Source organism: Notamacropus eugenii, chromosome 4 (genome assembly GCF_028372415.1).
Source record: "Notamacropus eugenii isolate mMacEug1 chromosome 4, mMacEug1.pri_v2, whole genome shotgun sequence".
NCBI classification, from domain to species: domain Eukaryota; kingdom Metazoa; phylum Chordata; class Mammalia; order Diprotodontia; family Macropodidae; genus Notamacropus; species Notamacropus eugenii.
Genome location: NC_092875.1, coordinates 74,527,902 through 74,553,796, shown reverse-complemented (window position 1 = coordinate 74,553,796; position 25,895 = coordinate 74,527,902). Strand labels below are relative to the sequence as shown.

At 44.2% G+C, this 25,895-nt stretch overlaps 1 protein-coding gene across 5 annotated transcripts in view; it reads right to left on the bottom strand.

The window, feature by feature from the left end:
* Positions 1-1,928: 1,928 nt before the first annotated feature.
* Positions 1,929-25,895, bottom strand: part of ACSBG2 (acyl-CoA synthetase bubblegum family member 2) — a 52,824-nt gene continuing 28,857 nt past the window's right edge. For all 5 annotated transcript variants that reach the window (XM_072601977.1, XM_072601976.1, XM_072601978.1 and 2 more), the window contains 11 exons: positions 24,104-24,192; positions 21,726-21,846; positions 17,408-17,488; positions 16,828-16,977; positions 15,471-15,647; positions 10,464-10,645; positions 9,672-9,905; positions 6,045-6,262; positions 5,264-5,403; positions 4,830-5,076; positions 1,929-3,841 (listed from right to left, as the gene is read on the bottom strand). In XM_072601977.1, the coding sequence (XP_072458078.1) occupies positions 3,768-3,841; positions 4,830-5,076; positions 5,264-5,403; positions 6,045-6,262; positions 9,672-9,905; positions 10,464-10,645; positions 15,471-15,647; positions 16,828-16,977; positions 17,408-17,488; positions 21,726-21,846; positions 24,104-24,192 (1,713 nt within the window). In that variant the 3' untranslated portion in view covers positions 1,929-3,767. The remainder of the gene's footprint in view (positions 3,842-4,829; positions 5,077-5,263; positions 5,404-6,044; positions 6,263-9,671; positions 9,906-10,463; positions 10,646-15,470; positions 15,648-16,827; positions 16,978-17,407; positions 17,489-21,725; positions 21,847-24,103; positions 24,193-25,895) is intronic.

The window sequence follows — 25,895 nt, the reverse complement described above, 5'->3', positions numbered from 1 at the left end:
GAACAGGCAGGAGTTGCCACCTAAAGCTCCTAGCTAAGAGGTTAGTCCAGATACGAGATGATGAGCAACCAACTAGGGTTATGGTAGTATGAGGGGAAAGGGACAGGGAAAAGAGAATCACAAAGAATCAATAGGAATGAATAACTGATTTGATGGGGTGAGGGGAGAGAAACACTTTGGAGAACTAGGAGAAGACACCAAAGTTTTCCTTTAGGGGCCTCCCTCCCCCTTCCTTCCCTCATAATTCCATAATCTGTAATTCTAGCATCTGCTTCTTATGGCCCTCCTGGGACATCAACATGGCAATAGTCTTGAGCCCAGGGATCATTTTCTTTTCCCTGAACTGCTCTCTTAAGGTCAAGGATGGGCTTTGCCCATCCTCTTCCTCCTATGGTCATTGTTTCACCCCACTTCCACTCCCACAACTTCTACGCTTTGGAAGGGATCTTAGAGGTCATCCAACCTGTGGAGTTGATGGATGGAGACAAGATCAAGTGAGATTTAGTGAAACCAAAGACTGTAGGTATGTCCTTGGGTGAACCTTGGTGGAATCTGAAGCCCAGATTTCTTATCTGGAAAATCAGAGGTGGTGGGGTGGGAGAAGGGATGATTCAGTGACCTCTTAAATTCCTTTCAGCTCTCATTCATACATTCTCCATCCAGAAAAGTTTTCATCACTAGCTCATCATATTCCATAACAATCATACAGACCATAGTACCTAATGCAATAGACAGGACATGGTAGAAGGAAAAGGACAATGCACTTGATTCTACCATCCCTAGAGAATCCTTCTATGTTCCTGTTGTGGATCATCACTCTTTGGGATACTTCTCATCTTTTAAGTTTTTTTTCCTTACAGAGCTAAAATCTGCCTCTCTACAACTTGGAGCCATTGTTTCTAGTTATGTCCTCAGAACAACAACTCCCATCAATTTTCTCCTACGAGTTGCTCTCATCTCTGTCATTGCCCCCAAAGTCTTCTCTTGTTCCGGCTAAACAGACCCTATTCCTTCAGCCAACCTTCATATGGCCTCATCTCCAATCCACTTCCCCTGCCCCTCTCAGCATCAGGGTGACCCTCTTATGATTTTACTACAGATGTTTAATATCCTTCCTGGAATGGAATGCCCACACCAAACACACTTTTGAGAAAAGAATTAGCAGAACTACCCCTTCCTTCTTACCACTGTGCCACTCGATGCCCTCTAAGGTTGCATTGGTTATTGAGCAACTATGTCACTTCTGACTCATGTGGATTCTACAGTCCACTGAAAACCTCTAGGTATTTTTGGAGGTGAGGGGGTTAGACTGCTGGGCTATTTAATTCATTTCTGAATCACTTGATTTCAGCCCCACACCTTTTAGAAAGCACAATGTTTCACCACCTGTCCCACCCCCACCCTCCAACATGCACTAGTGTGGTTGGTTTTTTTTTAACCCAAGCGTAGAACTTTTACATTTACCCCAACTCAATTTAATCTTACAAGATTTGGTCCAAAATTCTAACTTGTCTTGATCTTTTTTGAAACTATTGTTAGCTACCACCACCCTACAGAGGCAAAGCCTCACCTGGTATCTGTAGACTATTAAAGGGACATAAGATGTCCAACATATCAGGTGCAGCTACTCTATGGAAGATTTATGGAAAGCCTCAGCCAAGCACAGCCCAGGATGAGACAGCATGGAAAGTGTGACTTGTCTCCATGGAACAAACCATGTTGGTGAAATCATGAGCCACTGAAATAGGAAAGAAGTAGGGAGCTGAGAAAGGAAGGAAAGACAGGCTAGGCTGGCAAAATTTGTCACTTTATATTAAAATCCAAGAGGATATTATTTGCCAAGATGTCATACACGTCATTGAGGAATTCACAGCTGCTGTTTTCAAAAGAAAAGCACCCACCAGAAAGGACAGAAACCACCATGAGGGTTTGTCAAAGAAATGCTTTATTGATCAACAGTACTTGTGGAAATCGAGCCCAGAGACATCCAAGCTCCACCATCCATTTCGGAGGAGACAAGTCTCAGGTAGTCTAGTCTAGGGCTGACTGCTGGCTTCCTGAGCTACCTGGTAAAGGCCAGCTGTGTCTCCTGACAAGATCCCTCCAAAAAGACCAATGCCCCTGCCAAGCCATCTGTCACCTGCTCATACAACTCGCTGGGCCCCTCAGGATACGAGCCTTTTAGCTCAGCAAGGTGCCTCCAATTTGCTGGCCCCAGGAACAGATGCACTTACCAGACCTTAGCCCAGAGTGGCACAGTGGATGAACAATGCCACATCTGAGAGGCAGGAAGACCTGAGTTCAAATCCAGCCTCAAACACTAGTTATATATGTCGCTGCTTCAGTTTCCCAATCTATAAAATGGAAGTACAAGCAGCAGCTTCCTCAGATGAAGGAGCAAATAAGACAATCATTTGCAAACCTTCAAGCCTTAGATAGATGCTAACTATCATGGCTGTGTTGGCGCTCACCCATTGCTGGTATAGAGGAAAAGCTGCTTTGAAAGGGTTGGAAAACCCAGCTACAATTTCTTTTCTAGAAATTTCATCCGTCAGTTGGACTCCATAAAAATTCCCTGACCATAAAATGGGGACTGTAGGTGAAGAGCTGAAAGCCATGTTATCCATCCCCATCGTTTCACAGCTGAGCACTGCTACCATGTGTCAGAAACAGGGAAAAGGCTCCTACTCCAGTTCTAAGTCGGGAAGTGGAAAAGGGAGGCATCATGCTACAGTGGGAAAGGAGCAGGGGTTTTGCAGTATGAGAACTCAAGTTTGAATCTTGCCTCTGCCCTTTACAAGCTTATGTCACTTTGAGGAAGTTACTTTCCCTCTCTGGTCCCCAGTTGTTCTTTATCTGTAAAATGATGGAGAGGGAGGAGTGATTGTCACCAAAGGTCCCTCTGACTCTAAATCCAAGATCCTGTGTGAAAATGGTAACCTGCCATGAGAGAATAATTGCTGGTATCAGCTACCCATGGTCTCTTCAAGATCATCTGGTCCCTGGCTTGGCTATCACACTGATAGTTAGGCTAGTCTGGTTTATTAGGGGGCCTGACAGCTCTTGTCTGAGCAGGAAGGGGGAAAAGCCAGAGGGGCTGAGCAACCCACAAGTATATCACTTTGTACAGATTGCAGCCCAGTGACTGCCACCAACCAAGAGGACTGGCAGAAACATCCATCATGCTGATGAAACTTTGGAGAGAGTGAGGGAGGGATTCCTGTTTACCTGTAGGAATGTTGTAACTCCCCCCTCTTCCCTTGGATGTGCCCTGAGAAAGGTGAAAAGGGAGAGAAGTTTCTATGTTTAATGTCAAAAGCTCTCTGCTTGACACAAGAGGCCACATCTCTATTCCGTCCTTGCTGGATGCAGGCAGCAAGGTACCTTACGTTCAATGCTGAAAAACTTTGGTAAAGAATAAATTAATTATTTAACTGAACCACAAGTTTCCCCTGGTGGCGACAGCAGCGGGAAGGGGAGAAGCCGAGGTAGATGGATCCACCCACCCAAAGCTCAGGTTCTCAAGCACAAGGAAGTTACTTAGACCACATGGATGGCTAAACCCCCAGAGATAAAAAGGACAACATGTATACAAATAATACCCTCTTCATTCACTCCCAGAGAAGCACGTCCCTCAGATGGACGTGTGTGCCTGAACAGAGACTTCAGCGCCAGTCTGTAGGATTGTAAATGTTCATTGCACAGCCTACCAGGCTGGAAAAATTAAGTTTTACAAGGATGGGTAGCCTCTGGCTGGTGGCCTGAAGCTATTGGTAGAAGCTTTCAATCTGCTCTTGGTACATTTTGGTCACTACAGGCCTCTTCAGTTTGGTGGTGGGACCTGCGGGAGAAAAGTCAGACTGTGGCTTTCCCCCACCAAGATGAGGTAGAAGCTGCTGTTGTGGAAAGAGGAGTCAAGGTCAATGGTGGAGGGCAAGCCAGACTTAGGGTCAGCTTCTAATCTATAAAATGGGGGCATGAAGAGCCTCTACCTGCTTTCACTGAGTAGTTGTGGAGAAGGGGCTGGTGTAAATTTTGAAGTGCTCTATAAGGAAAGGTTCACTGACACTGACTACAGGGAATGAGAGGAGCAGAGAGTAACCGAAGGCAGAAGCGGGGGTAATGAAAGGATTAGTTATGGAAAAGAAATCTTCCATTCACCTACAATATAGTGGAAAGGGTAGTGAATGACAGCAGAGTAGGGGCTCTTAACCTGAGGTCTGGGAACCTTTTTTTTTTTTTTAACATTCTTTCCTTTTAAATATTTTTAAATATTGTAGTAAGCGTATATGATAAGCTGGTTCCCTTTGTAATCCTATGCATTTTGTCTTATACATGTACCAACAGGATTCTAATAAGGGGTCCACAGACTTTCACACTGCCAGAGGGGTCCAGGATCCAAAAAGAGGTGATGAACCCCTGTTCTACAGACAGGACACTTGGGTTCGAATCTTGCCTCTGACTATTATTACTTCACCTCCCCAGTCCTCCAGATAGCTGTAAAGGATGGACTTAGGTGTCTTCTAGCTTTAGAATCCTGACCCCACATGCTTTGTGTTGGGGGGGGCGCGGTGCAGTGCTTTTTCCTATTCCCACCCATCCTCACTACTCCAATCAAGAGCCACATTGGGATTGCAGGCCCCGAGGCACATACCATCCAAGCTACAAGGAAAGGAGAATGGAAGAAGCCAATGCCCAGCTCAGGGGCTGTTCAGAAGCTTATCAGAATCTGAATCATCCCCAGAAACCCAACTCCTCCCCCCACATGCCAAACCCTGCCCTGCCCATTCCATCTCCAGCACCAAGAACCCCATGCAACCTCTGCTTACCCAGCTCTCCACCAACAATGGAGAAGTCCTTATTCAATATCAACCATTTCTGGATCTTCTGGGCATTGGAGGTGGCCTGCCTGTTGACCTCTTCAATCCCCTTCTCAATGGCTTCATAAACAAGGCGGTCTTTGCCATTGACAATATCTGACACTTTTTTTGACTTGCTCCCCAATTTCTGGCAAAATTCCAGGGCTTCAGGCGAAAGGTCATCTTCAGGCTCCCCAGTATCTAGGTTGACCTGGCACTGTTGCAGAAGGAGACACCAATGGCAACCCTCATCCATGCTCCCGAAGTTACCCCAAAGGTCCTCAAATAAAGAGGTCAGTTTTGGGAGCCAGAGACTGGGAGATTTCTCTCTAAGTCTCTAGAGCCCAAGTCTTAAGACCTGGCTGCCCCATGGAAAAACCCCCATGTCCCAGAGCCAGGGTTACCTTAAGGGTTAAGAGCATGCTGAGAAACTTGGCCTTGTCGCCTACCAACATGGCAAAACTGATGATTGGAATCTTCGCCTTGACCAAGTCCTCAATGGGGACAGGAGGGACATTCTCCCCCCCAGCAGTGATGATGAGCTCTGGAACAAAGAAGTGGGTCAATGGATTTTCTTCTAAGGTCAATAAGCCCAAAACAAAATAAAGGATCCAAAGAAAACATCTGTTGCACAGAATTGAACTTAGATCAAAGCCATGAACCATAATGTTCATCATCATCAATAACTAACATTTATATAACACCCACTAAGAGACAGCACTCGGCTAAGGGCTGTACAAATATTCTCTTACTTATTTGATCCTCACAATCCTAGAGGCAGGTGCTATCAACTCCATTTTATAGATGAGTAAACACTGAGGGAAACAGAGATTAAATAACTCATCCAGGGTCACCTTGCTAGTAGGTGTCTGAGGCCAAATTTGAACTCAGGAGCAGCTGGGTGGAACTAGAGTCAGGAATACCCCAGTCCAAACATGACTTCAGAGACACTTACTAGCTGTGTGGCCCTAGGTAAACAAATCCCTTACCTCTGTCTGCCTCAATTTTTCCACCTTTAAAATGGGAATGATAATATCACTTACTTCTCAGGGTTATCACAGGGATCAAATGAAATATCTGTAAAGTGCTTAGCACAGTGCCTTATAGGACGAGCTTGATAATTCCTTCTTCCAATCTTCCTCCCTTCTCCCTTCCCTTTCTCCTTCCTTCCTTCCCACAGATTACCTTTGATCCTGCCTGTGATATAAAGGAAGCCATCACTATCCATCTTCCCAAGGTCTCCAGAGTGAAGCCAGCCCCATTCATCAATCGCCTCCCTAGTCTTGTCTTCCATGTCCAGATAGCCCATGAAGACATGGCGGCCCCAGAAGCAGATCTCCCCAACGCCCTCATGGTCCTTCTGGTGGATCAGGTTCTTACAACCATGCATCACTTTCCCACAGCTGGGAGGAGAGAGAAGCATACTTGCAAACAAGTTGTGTTTGTCCTTCGTTCTCGAGGAGGACCATGACATCAAGATGATGACATGATTTGCAGTTGACTTTGATATGAGTGAGGGAGGGCTGTGGAAGGTCACCAGCCTCCCCTTCAGTCAAATCACCAACCCAGGTCTGCAGAGAGCAAGGCAGGGCTCTGAGCCTGAGTCAGAACCCAACCTGTGACCTTGAGCAAGGTGATTTTCCTCTACAGGCCTCGGTTTCCTCTTCTCTAAAATGGGGACAAAAATATTTTCTCACAAGAATGTTGTCAATACTATATAAATGATAAAGCTTAAGAAAAGCGTACACTTATTCCCAGCTGCTCTAATTTCAATGATATGTTAAGGTTTACAAAGAGCTTTCTATATAATAAACTGATGAAGTGAGTATTATGAAGATTAACATCCAGTTTACAGATGGGCAAAACTGAGGCTCCAAGGAAGGTGTCCAAGCAAAGATTCAGATGTAGGGCTTGCCTGATCTCAAGTCCAGGGTTTTTTCTACTACAATACCAATTGATAAACATTTATTAAGTGCCATACCAGGAAGAGCACAGTGGAGCTCAGGAGTCTTGCTCTTCTCATACTCTTCTCTCTCCCCTCCTCCAGGACATGCAGGCCATTCTAATCTACACTGGCCACTTTGGTAAGGTCACTGACAGGGGACAGGTACAGCAGCAAGAAGCCAGTAATGTGAGAGCCCAGGAAAGATCCAGAGAGAGGGCCCAGGATAGAGAGAAAAGGTAACGCTTGTTAGTAGCAAGAGAATGGAAAAAAATACTCTACTGGATACCATGAAACTAGGCTGAACTCAGAAGACGGATAGCCAGTGTTACGGTTCCAAAAGGTCTCAACGTAATAAGAGTGAGAGCCAAAATCGAATACGGTGAAACTGTCTTGGGACAAATGTCAAATCCTATTCTTGGGTCCACATAACTAAGCATCTAAGTACAGGATGATGAAGGTTTGGTCAGACAACATTTCCTGGGAAAAAAAGATCTTGGAGTTGGGGTGAACCTATTGACCCCAGAGTTAAAAGAACTAATGATCTTAATGATGTAAAACAGATCAAAAGTGAACAGCAGCAGAACAATTTCTACACCTACAAGAATATTATGGAGAAAAACCACTTTGGAAAACTCTAAAACTCTGAGCAACCCAAGGATGAAATGAGAATCCAAAAGGATGAAGATGGAACACATCCCTCACTTCCTGACAGAGATGATCTTAAAATGCGGAAAGAGACATATGCTTTTGGATGTGACTGATGTTAGAATTTGTTTGACTTATCACACCACAATGTAATGTTTTTAAACAATCTGCTCAACTGAGGGAAGCTAGGAATAGATTAATTTTTTTCATTGTAAATTGAAAAATAAAAATAATAAACTATTAAAATAAATAGAAAAAAGTCACATTTTTTTCCTCCAAAAGAACTAAAGTGATCTTAGGCTAAATTATGAGATGGCTCCATTACCCTCTCCCCAGGTGAGACCCCTTCTGAAATGCCAAGTCCAGTTCTGGTTGCCAGAAAGATTTTAAGAAAGATATTAGTCTGGAGAGGAAAAAGACAGGGGAAGTATTTAAGGGGCTGGAGAGAGAGATTAGACTCATTTTGCTTGGCCCAGAGAGCAGAATTAGGAACAAAGAGGACATGAGGACACAGATTTAGGGAAGGAAAAAAGCTCCTATCTATCTTAGTTAAACCACAATGAAATTAGCTGCCTTAAAAGATAGTAAATCCCTTCTCCCCCCTTCTCTAGAGACCTTTAAGCAAAGGCTGAATGTAGATTGCAGAAAGGATTCCCACTCAAATACGGGTTGGATCCTTGCCAGCTCTGATGCCAAACACCCATTTAGAAACAGTCAGGTGGTGTAGCGGATTGAGCACTGGGCCTGGAGTCAGGAAGATCTGAGTTCAAATTTGGCCTCAGACACTTACGAGCTGTGTGACCCTGGGCAAGTCACTTACCCATCCTCATTCTCAGTTTTCTCATCTAGAAAACGAGAATATAGCATCTGCCTCACAGGGCTGCTGTAAAGGTCAAATGAGATAATATATGCAAACTGCTTTGCGAGCATTAAAGCATTGCATGGATCCTGGTTCTTTTTTTCTCTGTAACTTCCTTACCCCTAGTCCCAATAGTGCTTGACTGGGAACTGTTAAGTGATAAGGCCTTGGCGTCTTCCCTCCATCCTAGCACCAGGCTTAGCACTAAATGGTGTTTGGAATATGCAAACAGAAGGAAAGGGCATTAGACTGCAGAGAAAGATTAATAGGAATTTTTTAAGTGTATTTCAAAGAAAGGCACCGCCTGGGTCCCAACTCTGCCATGGAATAAATACCTATGACCCTGGACCTCCCATCGCCTGGGCCTCAGCTTCCCTGTCTCTTAAAAATAAAAAGTCAGAGAAGAAGGTTAGAGTAAATTACTTCTAAGGTCCTCCTTGCTCTAATATCTTCTGTGTTCTAAGCTCCCTTTGGTTCTGACATTCTATGTGCCAAGGACTCCCTCCTGACCCTGATATTCTTGCCTCGGAGGTCACTCCCTGCACTGACATTTTATATTGTGAGGCTCTTTTCAGCTCTGCCATCCTGTGTTCTAAGGCCCCTCCCAGTCCTGACATCCTGGCCTTCTCCCCTCTGCCATCCTGTATTCTAAGGCCCTCCCAGATCTGACATCCTGTGTTCTAAGGGCCCTCCCAGCTCTGACATCCTGGGTTCTAAGGGCCCTTAGAAAATTGCAACAAACCACAGACAATTCTATTACACCATCAAGTTTGCCAATGCTTGACCTAGGCTATCTCCTTTTACCTGTCCAGCTGCGCCATGAGGCTAGAGACTGAGAAGGGAGGGGCAGAGAACCATGAGAGAATGTTATCCTAGAAGTCAGAAGAGGCCCTCCCCATCCAGATGCCCTATGACTCAATCTCTCACCATCTCCCTTCAGGTACCTTTTCCTTCTCAACCTACAGCACACAGGTCTGAAAGCCAGATGGAGAGGGTCTTTGGGCCCAAGGTCACTTGCATGGTAAAGGGTTTTTCCTAAAAAACCTAAGGTTGGGGCAGCTAGGCGGTGCTGTACATAAAGCACCTGAGTTCAAATTCAGCCTTAGACACTTATTAGCTGTGTGACGTTGAACAAGTCACTTAACTCCAATTGCCTTACCCCACCTCCCCCAAAAATAAAAATAAAGAGCCTAAGGTTGAAAAGTCAAGCACTCCTCTTCCTTCTGACTCCACTTTCACCACCACCAGTAAAGGTCTTCCCAGGAAAACGCATCCACCACCCCTTCTCCCACTCCTCATCATTATTTCTTGAACTTTCCCTTTAAGAGGACAAATGGCCTCTTGGGGTAGCCAGCCCAAGTACCTCAACATCCTGAAGCAATCTCGGTGGGTCATCGTGTGGGGTCCCGTGCTCTCGCTCATACCATACAGCTCACACACAGGAATGTCTAAGCTCATGAAAAACTCCAGGGTGTCTTTGGTGAGGGGGGCAGCCCCGCTGAAGTACTGGGCACAGCGGTCTAGGCCCAGTGCAACTTGGACTTTAGAAAACACCAACCACTTGGCCAGATGGTAGCTCAGAGAAAAATCTGTCTCCCTTTAAAAGAAATCAAAAACAGGGCCTACTCAACAGTAAGGCCTGTGGGCCTACTGCAACCGTCAACCCCTACGCCAGCCTCTTTTCCTGTTTCTGTGGACTTTTCCTTCTAATCAGCCTGTAGTGTAAGTATAATCATCCCCATTTTACACATAAGAAAACCCTTGGCTCAGAGTGACTTTCTCACAGAAAGTGAGAGTCGTTAAATACAGGTCTAAATTGAGGTCTGATGTCAGAAAATCCTTCTGGACAATTAAAACGATCAGTGATCTGGTTAATGAGCATTCATAAAATGCTTGCTTTGTGCCAGGCTCTGTGCCAGGGAAGCCGCATCCTTACAGTTGAATGGACAGAGGAATGGGTTGCCTTGGGAGGAAGGCAAGGAGGCCTCATGGATGAAGGTCTTTAAGTAGAGGCTGGAATGTCATAGAGGGGACTCTTCCTCAGGTACAAGTGGGAAGTAAGAAACCTTTCCATGGTTCTTCTAGCTCCCTACTGAAGAAAAGGTCACTCATGCCAGGCACAGACACGAGCCCCCAAACCGCGCGCTCCACTAACCCAGTCATCCGCCTCATGTGTCTCTGAAAACCAATGGATTTGGCCCACGCGGCCACTTTCTTCTTAAATGAGGAAGAATTGGCACCGGCTTCCTTCATCTTCTCCTGCATCTTCTCCCAGACCCGGGGCACTCCCAGGAAAGCTGTGGGCCTCACCTCCCGTAAAGTTGTAGCCAATGTGCCCTGAGCCAGACAGGAGGAGAGGAGGAGAATTAGGTATCTCTAATCTGAAGATATTGTGAGATCCAAGCCTCAGGGTTCAAGGGTCCTGGGGTGGGAGAAATAGCTTAAGATCTGAAGCCCAGTTCAAATCTTCACTTTGGCCCTCACTAGCTATACATCCTTGAACAACTCTACCCCCCCCACCCCTCCCCCATCCCCTCTGGCTAACTAATCAATAAGTATTTATTAACCACATCAGACACAAAGGGAAAAGGTTTCTGCCCCTGAAAGGCTTAGATTCTAATGGGGTCACATCATGTATATAAGTATATCCTGAACACTGACTAGTTCTTGGTTTCCCCAGCTATAAACTGAGGGGACTGGGCTAGGTGATTATCTAGGACCCCTTCCACCTGGTAAGCCTACAATTCAGTCCCTGAACTTGTACAGAATAAAAATACCCTCTAGAGGAAAGCTGGAGAAAAAATCCTCCTTCCCAGTCCTCCTATCTCTGCAGGAACTTTAAAATTTTGCACCATCCCTTCCCTACAACTACTCCCTGAGGAGTCCAGAGTCCTCAATTTATCCAGGCAAGAAAATTGTCATGGGGAAATTCCTTCTACTGAAGCAGACCCAGATCAGTGGCTGGTTGGTGACATATCTGACAGAGTTAGAGTTGCTCACAGACACCTAGGGTGTCACCCAAGGTCACACAGCCAACCAAGTGCCACCACCATGTTCCTGAGCTATCCCTGCAGCTGGGAGGGGAGTCAGCCTTCTAAGCCCCCCTGAGAAAGGCACTGCATGGAAACCACACCAGCAGTGTGGCCCAGTGGGGAGCCCTCTAGGCTAAGGTGAGAAACCTGAGTTCTGTTGCCATGTCTGCAAAAGCTAGCAACTGCCTTGCAAGTGTAAGATGACCCTGGACAAATTGCTTTTTCCCCTTTGGTCTCTATTTCTATTCTAAAAATTACTAGCAAGTATTCGATAGGAAAGTTTGTACTTGCTATGTTCTTTGCTTTGATCTTCACAACAACCCTGGGAGGTAGAGACTATTTTATAAATATAAAAGATAGCTATGTCCTAAAATGGCACACAGGTGTGACTTTATAGATCAGATAGCTGAGGCTGGATGTGAACTCAGGCCATCCTGACTCCGCATCACCGCCCCCACCTATCTGCCCTGCTTCTTTGTGTGTGACCGACAGTGTTGTGAGTCAGAGACATTAAGCGAAACCCACCAACTACCTAACACAAGCCAGGAGGATAGCTTTTTTTGAGGAGATAAGAGCTGTGATTTTATCAGGATACAGGAAATTCCCTGGGCTACCAGGGCATCCTAGGTTCCTCCCTGCTGTATCCCTCAGTCTCCACATCCAATCTACTGCTTAGCCTGTCGATTTCACCTTTGGAATATCTCTCAAAGATGTTCCCACTTCACCTATGCCTCCTAAGAGAATCCCTGCCCTCAAGATGCAGCTCAGATGCACTCTTCTTCATCTAGCCACCCTCCCCGACAGAAAACGACATTTGTATTTATTAACTTGAAGCTATTTGCTTTTCTATACGTACTTGTCTCCCACATAAGAAAGTTCCCCGCTTGGTGGCAGGGACTGCTTCATTCTCTGGTGCTGTGTGCTTAGTGTCCTAAGACAGTGCCTCAGAGGCACACTGTACGTGCTTAATACTTGTGGACTGATTCTCACAAAATAAATAGTAAACATTTGCTGAATTAAACTGAAAATGTATTAACAAACACTGCACTCAAATTTTCATTGTTTGCTTGTAAAATCTGCTCTCCACCCCTCCCCCAAGCCCCATGCTCTGTCCTGCTGACCCATTCTCCTGATTTTTATATACCCTAGTATGTAAATACACACACACACACACACACTGTATTCTACCAATGAAGAGACTGCAAACAATGATTAAGCTACTTTCCCAAGGTTACCCAGCTAGTTAAAGGCAATAAGGACCAACACCCATGTCAAGAGGCTGTAGTTTTTCAGTCATATCTGACTCTTTGTGATCTCATTTGGAGTTTTCTTGGCAAAGATACTGGAGTGATTTGCCATTTCCTTCTCCAGCTCATTTCACAGGTGAAGAAACTGAGGGAAACAGGGTTAAGTGACTTGCCCAGGGTCACACAGCTAGTAAGAGTATGAGGCCAGATGAATTCAGGCCTGTTCTCCTCCAACTGATCCCATCAGCATCACCATGAGCTCCCCATGGCTCCTTCTCCTACTTCCTCCCAGTATTTTGGTTAAGAGAACTCTGGGTCCCAACCACAGCCTGGATACCCCAGCAGCTTGAAACTCTGGGGATTAGACACAAACCTAAGGCTGAAACAGAGGAAGGTCAGCACCAAGGAAACAATACCTGGGTTTCTTGGGATGTCCCCCAGCCCTTAGCATACCTCTCACAACATAGCAAGAGCTTGCTAAATGCTTACTGATTTAATAAAAGGCTACTGGATGAATGAAGGCTCCAGCCTGCCAAAGAACTAACCCACCAGTGACCAGGTGGGCACCACATGACTCCCAAATGCCAAAGTCAAGCTACAGATGGTAAACAAGGAAGAAAAAAGGCAGGGCAATGGGAAAGGTACTGGGTTTGAAGTCTGACATTTGGAGCTAGAACCAGAGAACAGGTCATCAAGTCCAACTCCTTCATTTTACAGAAAAGGTAACTGAGAGAACTGAAATGGTGTACCCAAAGTCACATAAGATCTAAGTATTTGGGCCAGGATTCAAACCCCAGGTACCGAACTCTGAATCTGGTGCTCATCTATTCAATCCAATTTACAAGAATTTATTACGCTAATAATAATAACAGGTCAGCTAGAGAAGAGTGCCAAGGCCTGGAATCAGAAAGACTCACCCTCCTGAGTTCAAATCTGGACTCAGACACTTATTAGCTGTGTAACCCTGAGGAAGTCAATTAACCTTGTTTACCTCAGTTTCTTCATCTGTAAAAAGGGCTAGAGAAGGAAATGGCAAAACCACTCCCCTATCTTTGCCAAGAAAACCCAAATGGGATTAAAAAGAGTTGGACAAGACTGAAACCAAAAAAAAAACCAGAATAAGGAGGCAGTGTTATGTAATGGAAAGAAAACCAGTCTAAGAGTTGGGAAGTTCTGGGTTCAAATACTGACTATGTGACTATGCAACTCACTGAACCTTTTAATGCCTTCCAGGAAACTTTCCAAAATTATAATTTGTAGAGTGAGTATTGATCTGGATAGGAAGAATTTAGTCACTGAAATTTCCCCATACAGATCAAAGGTCAAAAAAGAAAACCCCTCCTTTAAAATGACTGACATTTATACAATGCTTTAAAGTTTACAAACCACTTTACACATGTAATTCTTGTTTCAAATGACTCTCGTAGAAATGACAGATGTTATTACGGTATCTTTAAAGGCAAAGTGGAAAAAAATAATTTTTTAAAAATTCTAAATTTAAAAATTTAAAAAAAAAGTGAAGTGAAATGCTGTAAAATACACACACAATTTGTACTGGCAGTTGAAAAATGTCTTATCTTTCTCTATAGAATAATGGAGAGTACTTTTTTTTTAACTTCTGGTCCATTATATGAAGTATGGAAACAGACCATTAAAAGTGATCGCAGAGATAGATAGAAGAGTTTGGTGTTTTATGTATTACTTGGTTATGCTGATTTGAAAGATGCTCAAGACATTTTTCCTGTCCTGGTTGGTAAGAGGCTAAAGAAGACAGAGAAAGGAAATGGGAAGATTTTTTTTTTCCCAGTGAAGTTGTTTTCACCTTTATCTTTTCATGAGAACTTTTTAGGATAGCCTTTACTTGGTATCTTGAGAAAACCTAATGTAGGACTGACTTTTCACAAGGGAAGAGAAATGAACTGGTGTTAATAATGACAATTTATAAAGTTATTAATAAGAGGTATGACATCAGTGATTTTAATATTTATTTAGTCATTCACTATATGGAGAATAAAATAATCACCACTGGGAAAAAGAGCTTTTCTCCAATTCATTAACTATTTAACATTTAGTGATCTGAGATACAGGTTCAAACTAATGAATGAGATTACAGTTTTATCAGTGAGAAAGGAAATACCAAAAAAAAAAAAAAAAAACCCAAACCACATCCCAGTCTAGCACTCTGAATAAGTTTTAAAAAGTCAGTAAATCTAGTGTTAGACTCAGGGGTGACTTCCAAGTTAGCTTTGGTTGACCCCATCTTACTCATCCATCACTCTCCTCTAAACCTTACAACAACATAAGGTAGGAACTACTGGTATTATTAATAATATCCTCATTTTACAGTTGAGGAAACTGAGGCTGAGCTTCAATCTTTGCCAGGGCCATATTGCCAATAAATATCCGAATCAAGATCTGAACCCAGGTTCTTCCTGATTACAAGTCCATCACTTGCAATAATGAACAGAATGCCCAACTTGAATCAGTAAGACCTGAGTTCAAATCCTACACATATAGGTACAAGCCATATGACCCTGGACAAGTCACTTAATCTCTCCACCTCAGTTTCCTCATCTGTAAAATGGGGATAACTCCTCTTACTTCACAGGGTGTCACGGATGAGGAGTTTCTAAAGTTTCAGAGGTAACAGAAATGAGCCATTATTAAGAGAATGGGAAGAACTAGCCAAGGTGAAGGAGCGGGAGGGGGCACGCCCTAAGGTTTTAGGTCTTAGAGACCCTACAATGACTTGAAGAAGAGCAAGCATAGACATAGTGGTGGCAGGCACCCGCTCCATCACTTACAAAGTCACACATTCTCCCTGGACCACACAATCAAACACTAGGTAGACAGCGGTCCAGGCAGTGCTATGGACTTGCTTACCTTGAGCGCATCAGGCTGAGCAAAGTATGTGGTGCCCCCAACCTTCATGGGTAACCAGATGTCCATCATCTGGGCAGCGATGTGACTGAGGGGGAGGTAGCTCACCACCTTCTCCTGTTGTTGTGGGGGTGAACTCAACGTGAGACTACTTGTCGCCATGCCCGATGTCCATGTGATCTGTAAGACAGTCCCTTTTTGTAGACCAGGAGCAGGCAGGGCTACAGAAGCTCCCGCGTCTCCCCTTTACTGACGCCTCCTCTATGTTTTTTCTCCACTAAACAGACTAAAAGCTCCCCGAGGACAGGGACTGTCTATTTCATCTCTATATCCCCTACGATGCCCAGCATTAGGCAGGCACCTTGATAATGTCTGAAGCATGAAAACATCCTAGAGTAAGGGTTCAATTAATATTTACTAAATCAATCATCAGCTTTTAGGTTACATTAGAAATTGAGGCATACTTTAAGGTCACAAAGCCTCAACCATACAAGGTAGGAAAAGCAATTTAACAGAGGAGTAAACTGAGGCTCAGATCTACTTAGGGCCACCCAGTATGGACCCAAATGATTGGTTGCTGTCCCTCATGTCCAAAGAGGACCAAAATGACATCACTACATAGGGATCAAGTCTCAGTGTGTCTGCCTGTGGCTGACCAGACCAATACGAGCTCAGAAGGCTCTAATCACAGGTTGGGCATAAACAGTCCATGAGAATAGTTGGAGTGTAGATATCTCTAAGTGTGAGCATCTCATGTTTCTTTTTAGCTACTGCAATTCTGTTCTGCTCACAGAGCACAGCGCCAGCACCCAAACAAGCATAATCCCAAGGATAGAAGCCCAGACACAGTATGCAGCCACTGGGAAAGGTCATTTTCTGTGCAAAAGGTTTGGGCCAAAACTAAATGGAAACAAAGTGGGGAAAAAACACCAGACCTCTGGCCCTAGGAATTAATGGCAAATGGCCTGTAGAGTAAGCAAACTCTTGCCTTCAATCAACAGTGTTGAAAACACCCCGGTAACCCAAAGAGCTTCAGGGTGAGAACTGAGAATAACAGGAGAAAATGGTTGTTAAAGTAACAATCAGGTTTTCTTTAACCCCAGAGGGTTAAATATGGTTCTTCACCACCCAACAACGTCCTTCAGGGCCCCAAAGCTGAGTTTCTGCATTAACACGTAAAATCACAGAATCTGAGAGCTGGAAGGGAACCCCTCTGCAATATCCTTGAGCAGGGGCCTCTGCTTACAGCCTTCCAAAGCTGAGGCAAACCATGCCACAGGTTCTCAGCATACACTGGGAGGCGTGGCATGTCTGATGTCACTTTCTACAGGGCTGATATGGGGAAAAGAAAGATACTCACGTTGTCATGACTGAGCATCACCCCCTTAGGCTGTCCAGTGGTTCCTGAGGTATAGATCAGCATACAGCATTGGTTGGGCTTCTGTGTGTCAAGGACTGCTTCCAGCTTCTCATCGGGCACACTCTCCCCCAGGGCAATAAATTCTTTCCACTGTACCAGGAAAGGGGAGGACACACAGAAAGCTGAGTTGTCAAGGAGAATCATTATTCTCCTGCCTCTAAAGGACTTAGAAAAGGTATAAAAATTGGACTCTCCAGGGACACTGAGGCACACGGCACCTGGGCTTCCTGAAGTCATTTTTAACTTCCGTCTTATCTCTCTTTACCACCTTCAAGACTCTGCAGCTCACAAAGCCCAGGAGCCCTAACCAGGACTCCAAGTTGGTGTGTCCCTAAAGGGCCTGCCAGTGTCTTTCAAGCCCCTTCCCAAGCCCCAGAGCCATCTCCAGCCTTCCTCAAAGCCCAGTGCCACAGACTAGCCAAGTGGAAAGACTTTACTGCCATTTACCACTGTCTGTCCCCCAGGGGTCCTGCTCAACCCCCCTCCCCAACCCCTCCCCTCACGTAAAGCTCATACTTACAGAATAAAGGTCTGGCCTCTTCTCTTTGATCTCCTCCCTGTACTGGACAATTGCTTTCAGATAACTTAATTTCTCCCTAACCTGAAAAAGAATTTGTTTGACTCTCAATATCAAGATCAGAGAGGGCAGGAGGAATGCTAAATCATCTAATCCAACCCTTAAAATTTTTATAGCAGGGGAGAATGAGGCCAAGAAACGTGATGATAGTGCTAATAAGGAGTAGGCCTTGTATCTGGAGGATCTGAGAATCTCAGAATTAACAGGGACTAAAGGGGCCATGTCATCCAACCTATACCTAATACACAAGTCAACTCACCTCTTCTGGACAGGGAACTCATTACCTCTCCTCGCTATAGATTTCAGTTTCTAGAAATTGCTTTCTCGTACTGAGACAGAATCTGCCACTTCTCTCCCTACGCCCAGCTTCACTGGTCCAGCTTCCCTGTCTCTTCTCCCTTTGCCCCTTGAAAGCAATACTCATGTTCCCCTCAAGCATTGGGATAGCCCTCTTTATCTACTCGAACTCTTAACAGAAGACAGGAAAAGCTCTAATTACAACTAGTCTGGCAATCTGGTGTAACAAAAAAAGTTCTCAACTTAAAAGTCAGAAGTCCTAGATTTTAATTCTATTTTTGCAACTAACTAGCTTTGTGATCAGTGCAAGTCAGCAGGCCTCAGTTTCCTCAACTACCAAATGGGAGGATTAGACCAGATGGTCTTTAAGAACCCTTCCACCTCTGAGCTCCTGGGTTTCTGTAATCCTGTGGATGCAGAGGATTATGAGCAGAGCATCCTAAATAGGTCAAGAATCAATGAACAGCTCAGTAAATCTGGATGAATGAGCTTGACCTAGAGGGTACATGTACAACAAGAAATTACAGGTCAAGGAGGTGGTCCTCTGGTATAGAAGATGCCAGCCTCCTGGGGGGATAAGAGAAGATCGGACAGGAAAGAAAAGTTGTCCACCCTGAAAGGTCTGAGCTGTGTCCAAGGTCAGAAAAAAATACTTTGTGTTTGTATAGTAAGGTTGACAAAGTACATTAGACAAGCTACCTCAGTGAGCCTCACAAAGACACTGTTTGGTGGTCATGAATGTCTATACTCATCCCCATTTCACAGCTGTAAAAATGGAGACTCAGAGTGGTTAAGTCAAGAAGCACCTCCTATGTGTCAGGAACTGTGCTAAGCTCTGGGCATACAAAGAAAGGCAAAAAATCAAGTCCCTGCCCACAAGAAGCTTCCAGTCTAATGGGAGAGACAACATGCTATCCACTGTGAGTATATGAGATATATACAGGGTACAAACAGGACATCATCTCAAAAAGGAAGCTATCATGGTGGTCCGGAGGGTGGGGGAAGGGTTGAGGGAAAGTCTTCTTAAGAAGGTGGGATTTGTGAAAAGGACTTATGACAGAAAATGCTGTCCACATCCAGGAAAAAACAATGAAATCTGAATGCAGAGCAAAGCATATGATTTGCTCTCTATTTTTCCTTCTTTCTCATGATTTTAATGAATTTTTACAACATGACTAATGTGAAAATAGGTTCAACCTGAATGTATGTAGAGTCTATATCAAATTACATGCCATCTTGGGATAGGGGAGGGAAGAGAGAGGGAGAAAATGTGGAACTCAAAATCTTATGGAAGTGAATGTTGAAAAGTAAAAATAATTTTTTTTTAAAAAGTTAAAAAAAAAAGGTAGGGTTTGAGTTGAGTCCAGAAGGTAGCCCTGAGATGGAGGTGAGGAGGGAAGAGTATTCAGGTATGGGGGACAGCCACTGAGTTGGGAGACAGAGGTTCAAGGAATAGGATGGAGGCTGGGGTCACTGAATTGTAAAGTACACAGTGGGGAGTGAGGTGTTAAGAAGACTGGGAGGGTCAGAATGAGGTTAGGTCATAATAGGTTATAATGAGCTTTAAAGAGAATTTTGTATTTGATCCATGAACAAAGAAGGCCCAACAGTTTTCTGAGTAGGAGAGTAGGACTGACCCATGGCTGCAGAGCTAGTAAGTGACAGAGTTGAAAGTGAAAGAACTCAATCTCTAATTTGCTTCAGTTTTCTTTTCAGAGAAGAATGTTCCCATGTCTGGGAAGGAGAGAAAGAAATGGTTAAACAATTACAATATAAGGTCAGTAAGAAGAGAGGTGCCCTTGATGAATATGGTGAACTCCACATCTGAATGCGAAGGACTGACAATGTTGACTGGCTGAACCCATCGGTGATGATCTCCAAAAAAAAGAATCTTAGCAAACAGGAAAATGTGGCACAGAATAGAAGGACATCAGGGAATGAAGACATGACTTGCAATTGACTTTGTTTTGAGTGAGGGAGGGCTGTGCAAGGTCCCAGCCTCACCTTCTCCTCCACAGCATTAGGTCCAATGGCCTGACATTCATCAGGATGACTGGAGATAGAGGTCATGGCAGAAGGATCTAGGTGTGACCATAGACCACAACCTCAAAATGAGTCAGGAGTGAGATAGGAGAGCCAAAAAGAAAAAAAATTCTAATGTGACTTTAGGTGGTCCTGAGAGGTACAATGTCCAGAGTGAAGAAAATGATAATCCAGCACCTCCCTAACCTCAAAAAAATCACCCTGTCACAGGTCTCATATTTTAGGAAAGACATCTGGAATACATGTAGGATAAGGAAAGCTAGGGTAAAAGGGTAGATAAGCCACAGCAATATTGGGTTGATGGAACTAATGATGTCTGGCCTGGAAAAGAGAAAGGGGTGACATGACTGCTGTCTTCAAGTATCTGAAGGGCTGTCATGGGGAACAGGGGCTGGAGTCATTCTGCTTGGCCATAGAAGACAGAACTAGATACAATGGGTGGGAAATTGTTGGCATGATGGAAGGAAAACCTCCCTAACAAAGAAGTCAGAATGTCTTGGGAGGTAGTTTCAAGTAAAGGCTAGATGACCACTGTTTGCTAACGTTGCAGAGGAGAATCTTGTTCAATTAGAGGTTGAGAAGCCACTAGGTGCGCTGGCCCTGGAGTCAGGAGGACCCAAGTTCAAATTCAGCCTCAGCAACTTACTAGCTGTGTCATCCTGGGCAAGTCACTTAACCCCAATTATCTCCAAAACCAAAACTAATCAAGTAGATGGGCTAGGATCCCTCCCAGTTCTGAAACTCTAGAATTCTAGACGCAGTGTCCAAAGAATCTAACACCATCAAGCCATACCAAGCAGAGGAAAAGTGTCCAGAGCATGGGCGCTGGGTCCCACTGTATTCCACCTCATTCTGAATACATCAGAACTACACTAACAATTCAGCACTGAGGTTAGGAGGAACACCAACCAGTCAGACTGTATACAAAATGAAGTGTGTAAGAATAGTGAGCAGACTTCCAGTCACAGCCTATGAGAACTAGGTAGAAAGCTGAATATGTTGTCTCTGGAATGGAACACAAACCCCTCTGTTTGGTATTTAAAGCCATTTGTTATATAAACCCAGCCTTCCTTTCCAGCTGTGTTCTACATATCACTCCCCCTTCATGTACATCCATTTTCATGTACCACCCATCTGGTCTACCTGCCATTCCATTTCCCATCTCTGTACCTTTGCAGAGGCTGTGCCCTTACCTGGGAGGCTCCCTTTCCTCTCCTTCTATGACTCTCAGATGTCCTAGCTTCCTTCCAAGATCAGTGTGAGTACTATACTCCTAGCTCACTCTGCCACCTCCACCCCATATCCCACCTGCTAGCACCTCTCCCCTATCAGGGAAAAAACAAACTGGCACTGTTATTTTTTCATCCGAGTATCTTTGGTGCCCAGCCCCGAGTAGGCACTTAATAAATGCACAATGACAGACTGCTGCTGTACAGAGGTTTCTCATTCTGGTCCTGGTTGGGCAAGTTGCCCTCTGAGGACCTTTCCAGCTCTGAGGTCCAAGGATCTTACGTGAAGTAGTACCAAAGCCATCAGACAATGCTCTGCTACTTACTAGTTCTGTCTTTGTTAAAGACAAGCCCCCTATGCTTTGGCCTTCCCATCTGTAAAATGGGGACATGCCACCTTCCCTTTGAGCTTGCTATGAGGAGAGTATTCAATTGCAAGATGTTAGAAAAATAAAAGACAGGGTTGTCAGAGGAATCAAAGGCTCCTACAAATAGGAAATGACTTTGGCTCACACAGAACAAGCAGCTGAACCAGGGACTTGCTCTTGGGTCTCCTGCATTCGAACCCAGAGTTCTTTCCACTATTCCTCACTGACAGTGCACCCATCTGAGAGAGGTCAGCACCTGAGAGGGTACCCAAAGGTCCCTGGGCAAGGTCAGTATCAGCAGAAGCAAGGCCGGTGTCTGGTTACCTGGAGAATCTTCTGTAACTGTGTGTCATTCTCCACCACCAAGATGTTGGCCTGAGAGTGGTTAATGACATATTCACAAGCTTCAGGAGAATTGGTGGTATAAATGCCAACAGCCAATCCCCTGTAGGGAAAACACAAAAAGGATCTTAATGTGGGAAAGGTACCCACCCATTCTTCCCATGTACTCTGAAGACAGTTTATCTTAAAATTACACTATCTTGAATCTGAGTTACTTTACCCCCCAAAAGAACAAATCCTAATTGTGTGAAAAGAGGCACTGCCTACTAATTGTATTAAAACTTGCCCAACTAAAGGGGAGAAAGGAAGAAGAAATCCAAAGTGGGCAAAAGACTGGAAACAAATCATTACCCCTCAGTCCCACCACCTCAAACACTCTTCCCCTCTATCCATTCCCAACAACTACCTAAATTCAAATTCTGCCTCTTTCTATCTATACGTCATTCATTTTTCTCTGAGCCTCAGTTTCCCCATCTATAAAGTCAACTGGATGGTCTTTTGGCTCTATATCTATGAACCTATGAAACTATCATTTTAAAAATGCTCAAATTTGCTAACAGAAAATGCAAAGTTAAAACAGTTTGAGATAGTACCCCCAACCCACCCATAAAATTGGCAAAGATGGAAAGATTTGGTGTTGGCAGGGCTGTGGGAAAACAGGCATGGTAATTCAAAGCTAATGAAGCTGTAAATTATTCCAACTGCGCTGGAGAACAATGTGGAAGTATAGATGAAACACAAGATTGTTCCTATCTTCTGACCCAGTGACCCAATATTAATGAACTCCATGGAGGTTACTGACAAGAAAAAAATACCTATTGATACAGTCAAACTGACCCTACCTTGTACCCAATGACTAGGGAACGGCTGAACCAACCACGGGGTGTGCACATAAGGTATTGTTACTCTACCATAAGGAATAAATGTGAAAAATTCAAAGAAATGTGGAAAGATATATCAAATAATTATCCGAAAAATAGCTACCTACACAACGACAACTTAACTATATGAAGTTTATACCAAAGGCAACAGCAACAACATGGACAGTATGGACACTAACTACTGCAGAAGCACACAACTCTTCTTCTAACCAACAGTGAGCTGTTACTTAAGTTGTTACATAACTTCTTTACTAACTTGCTAAGTTAACTTATCAACAACTCATTGTAAGACCACATGCCAATGACTCTCTAAATTGCTTTAACAATTCTCAGGGACTTTGACTCTGTCAGGTTGTATACATGTCATAACAAAACCTGTTTTGCAAAGTACTTACTATCTGCAAAATTATTTAAAGCAATTTTATATGTAATAGCAAAAAATGAAGCATGTATGGCTGTGTGTGTGTGTGAGAGAGAGACAGAGACAGAGACAGAGAGAGAGGAAGTAATGATTGATGAGGCATTAGACGAATAAGTTAGAGTCTGGAGCGACTTATAGAATCTGGTTGGAAACCAATCTAATAGAACACATACAAACATAATCATGCTTTGTGGAGCCAATAATTTAATAGCTAGGAAGAGACAACCTGAAAGCTTTATTATCAAACCTCCCTTCTCCCCCTCCCAAAAGGGCTTTCTGTTCAAATATTTTTTCATAGCCATGTTATTTGTGACTATAAAAAACCGGAAATTAGCTCAGTGTTCAACAACAAAGGAATGGTGAAGGCACGGTACATAAACATAATGAAGTACCATAATACGATATAAAGGCACATGGAAAGATCTTTATGAAATAATGCAAAGTAGACAAAAAGCAGAGTCAGAAGAATGAAATCCATACTACCTATAACCACAGGAGAGAGAAAGAAGACTCAGAAAAAAAAAATTCTGATAGATTTTAGAGGGAGTAACTAAAATGCCACAAGCTTTTACATGCTGAAATTCATTTAAACATAAATCACTACCAAGCATTTTAATTAATCACTTTTATAAAGAGAGCAAATTGATTAAAAATCACCTTTAGATCAGGCTACAGGCCAGTTCTACTCTAGAACAATGATCTCTGACCTTTCTGTAGGGCCAGGAGAAGGAAAGAAGGGTGGGGAGAGACAAGGGGCCCACTGCCCTTCAGTCAGGATCATTCTGAAAGGCCTCGTGTTAATTAACAGGACAGCAGTCCTTAGGGAAGTTTAGTCCTGGACAACTCCTTTCTCAAGGGCTGATGACTAAGCCATATTTTCAAAAGGGCTTTCCAAAGGAGTCCAGGTGGCAGGGGGCAGACCGCCAAATAACCTCCAAATTCTGCCTTTTTCTGAGACCAAAGTGCAGGAATTAGAGGGACCTCACACTTGGAAGCAGTTAAGAGAAGGCTTTGAACACCAAATACCAGGACTTGCCCACACTCTTGGACACCCTTACCCGGCGAAAATGGCACCAATGTCAGCAATAAGCCACTCTTCCGAATTAAATCCCAGGATCCCCACGCTGTGGAAGCGCTCAAGGCCGAGCTGGAGAAAGAGATACAGGGATCTTTAGATGCAGCCCGCAGACGGAAAAGGCAGGAAATCTTTATTTTCAGAAGTCAAACAAAACAAGAACTCTACACATCTCTACTTCCATTGTCTACCCCTCCATGCTGATACATAGAACCTGATCTCACATGCTCCATTTGGGGGATCTGTACCATGAAATCACCCAGTCAGTCACCGAATTATGAAGTACCTACAGAATGCAAGGCACTGGGCTCTGTGCAGGGGTGACAGATAACGGGCCTAGGTTTCAATAAATAGCAATATGTTTGCCACACTGCCCACCCCTTTCCTTTGCCATTTCCAGATCAGAATTCTCCAATGCTCTTTTAATTAGGATAGTAAGGAAATCCCAAGTAGTATTTCTATGGAGTTTATGAAGTGTTTTTGGTGTTGCTGCTACTTAGTTATTTCGGTCGTGTCTGACTCTTTGTGACCCCATTTGGGGGTTTCTTGGCAAAGACATTGGAGTGGTTTGCCATCTCTTTCTCCAGCTCATTTGACAGATGAAAAAACTGGGGCCAGCAGGGTTAAGTGACCAGCCCAGGGTCACAGAGCTAGTAAGTGTCTAAAGCCAGATTTTAACTCAGTTCTTTCTGGCTTCAGGTCCAGCACTTTGTCCACTGTACTGGCTAGCTGCCTGTCAAGAAAGTCTGTCCTCTTTTTCTGAATAAGGAAACTCGGACGGAGTGAATGCCTAGCATAAAAGTATATGTAGCCATTAAGATTCTGGGTATCATAGGAATCTCTTCCTCTCTGCCCACAACCTGCCAATTCTCTCTGGAATCCCCCTTTCCTTCTGGACTAGATGATGACTGCCTACACCCACTCTCATTTTCAAAACACTTCCCCTTTCCCAAAGGTGGTAGACCAGGTCCCATCTCACCTTGCTGGGCAGACATGGCCACTGACACTACTTGGATAAGTCAGGGGTCACTAACTACAAATCCTCTAACCCATAAGTAGTGGGCCCTTCAGAGCTGCTGGTACTGCCATCTGACCTACTCAGGCACCCCAAACACCCCCAGGCCTTGCCACTCACTCTGTGGCAGAACATTCCTTCAGGAAGCACCCTGAGATCAGGGCCTGTCTCATTCTTCTGTGTGTGCTCTGGCACTTAGCACAGGGCTAGGCACACAGGAAATGTTGAATCAATGTTTTTCCACTCATTCATTCAAGAGGCAGAACTGGGTTTTGTGACTCAAAGCTCAGGGCTCTTTCCCATACACTCTGCTACTTTTTAAACATTTAGCACTTCAGGCAGGAAAGACTAGCAGAAATTTGGCTATTCATCAAATAGTCACTGATCCTTGTATAAGCTAGTTAAGAATCCCCCTCTCCCCAACTCCACCCTAGTCTGCCATCCTAGGCTCCCAGACTCCTGGATTCAGGGCTTGAAAGTGATCCTTAGAAAGCTTCTCATCCAAATCTCCAATTTCACAGTTGAGGCTCACTGAGATTCATTGACCTTCCTATGCCTACACAGGTAGGATATAGAAATGTCCCTTCCAAAAATGTGGCTACAGGGAGTCTGACCCCCTCATTTTACAGGTGAGACAACTGAGGTCCAAGAAGAAACAGCAGCTTGCAAAAAAGGTCAACGTGGAGGAGTTCATGGCAGAACCAGAACTTGGATCCAAGCCTCCCAAAACCCATCCAGGGCACTTTCCCAGCACAGTGTG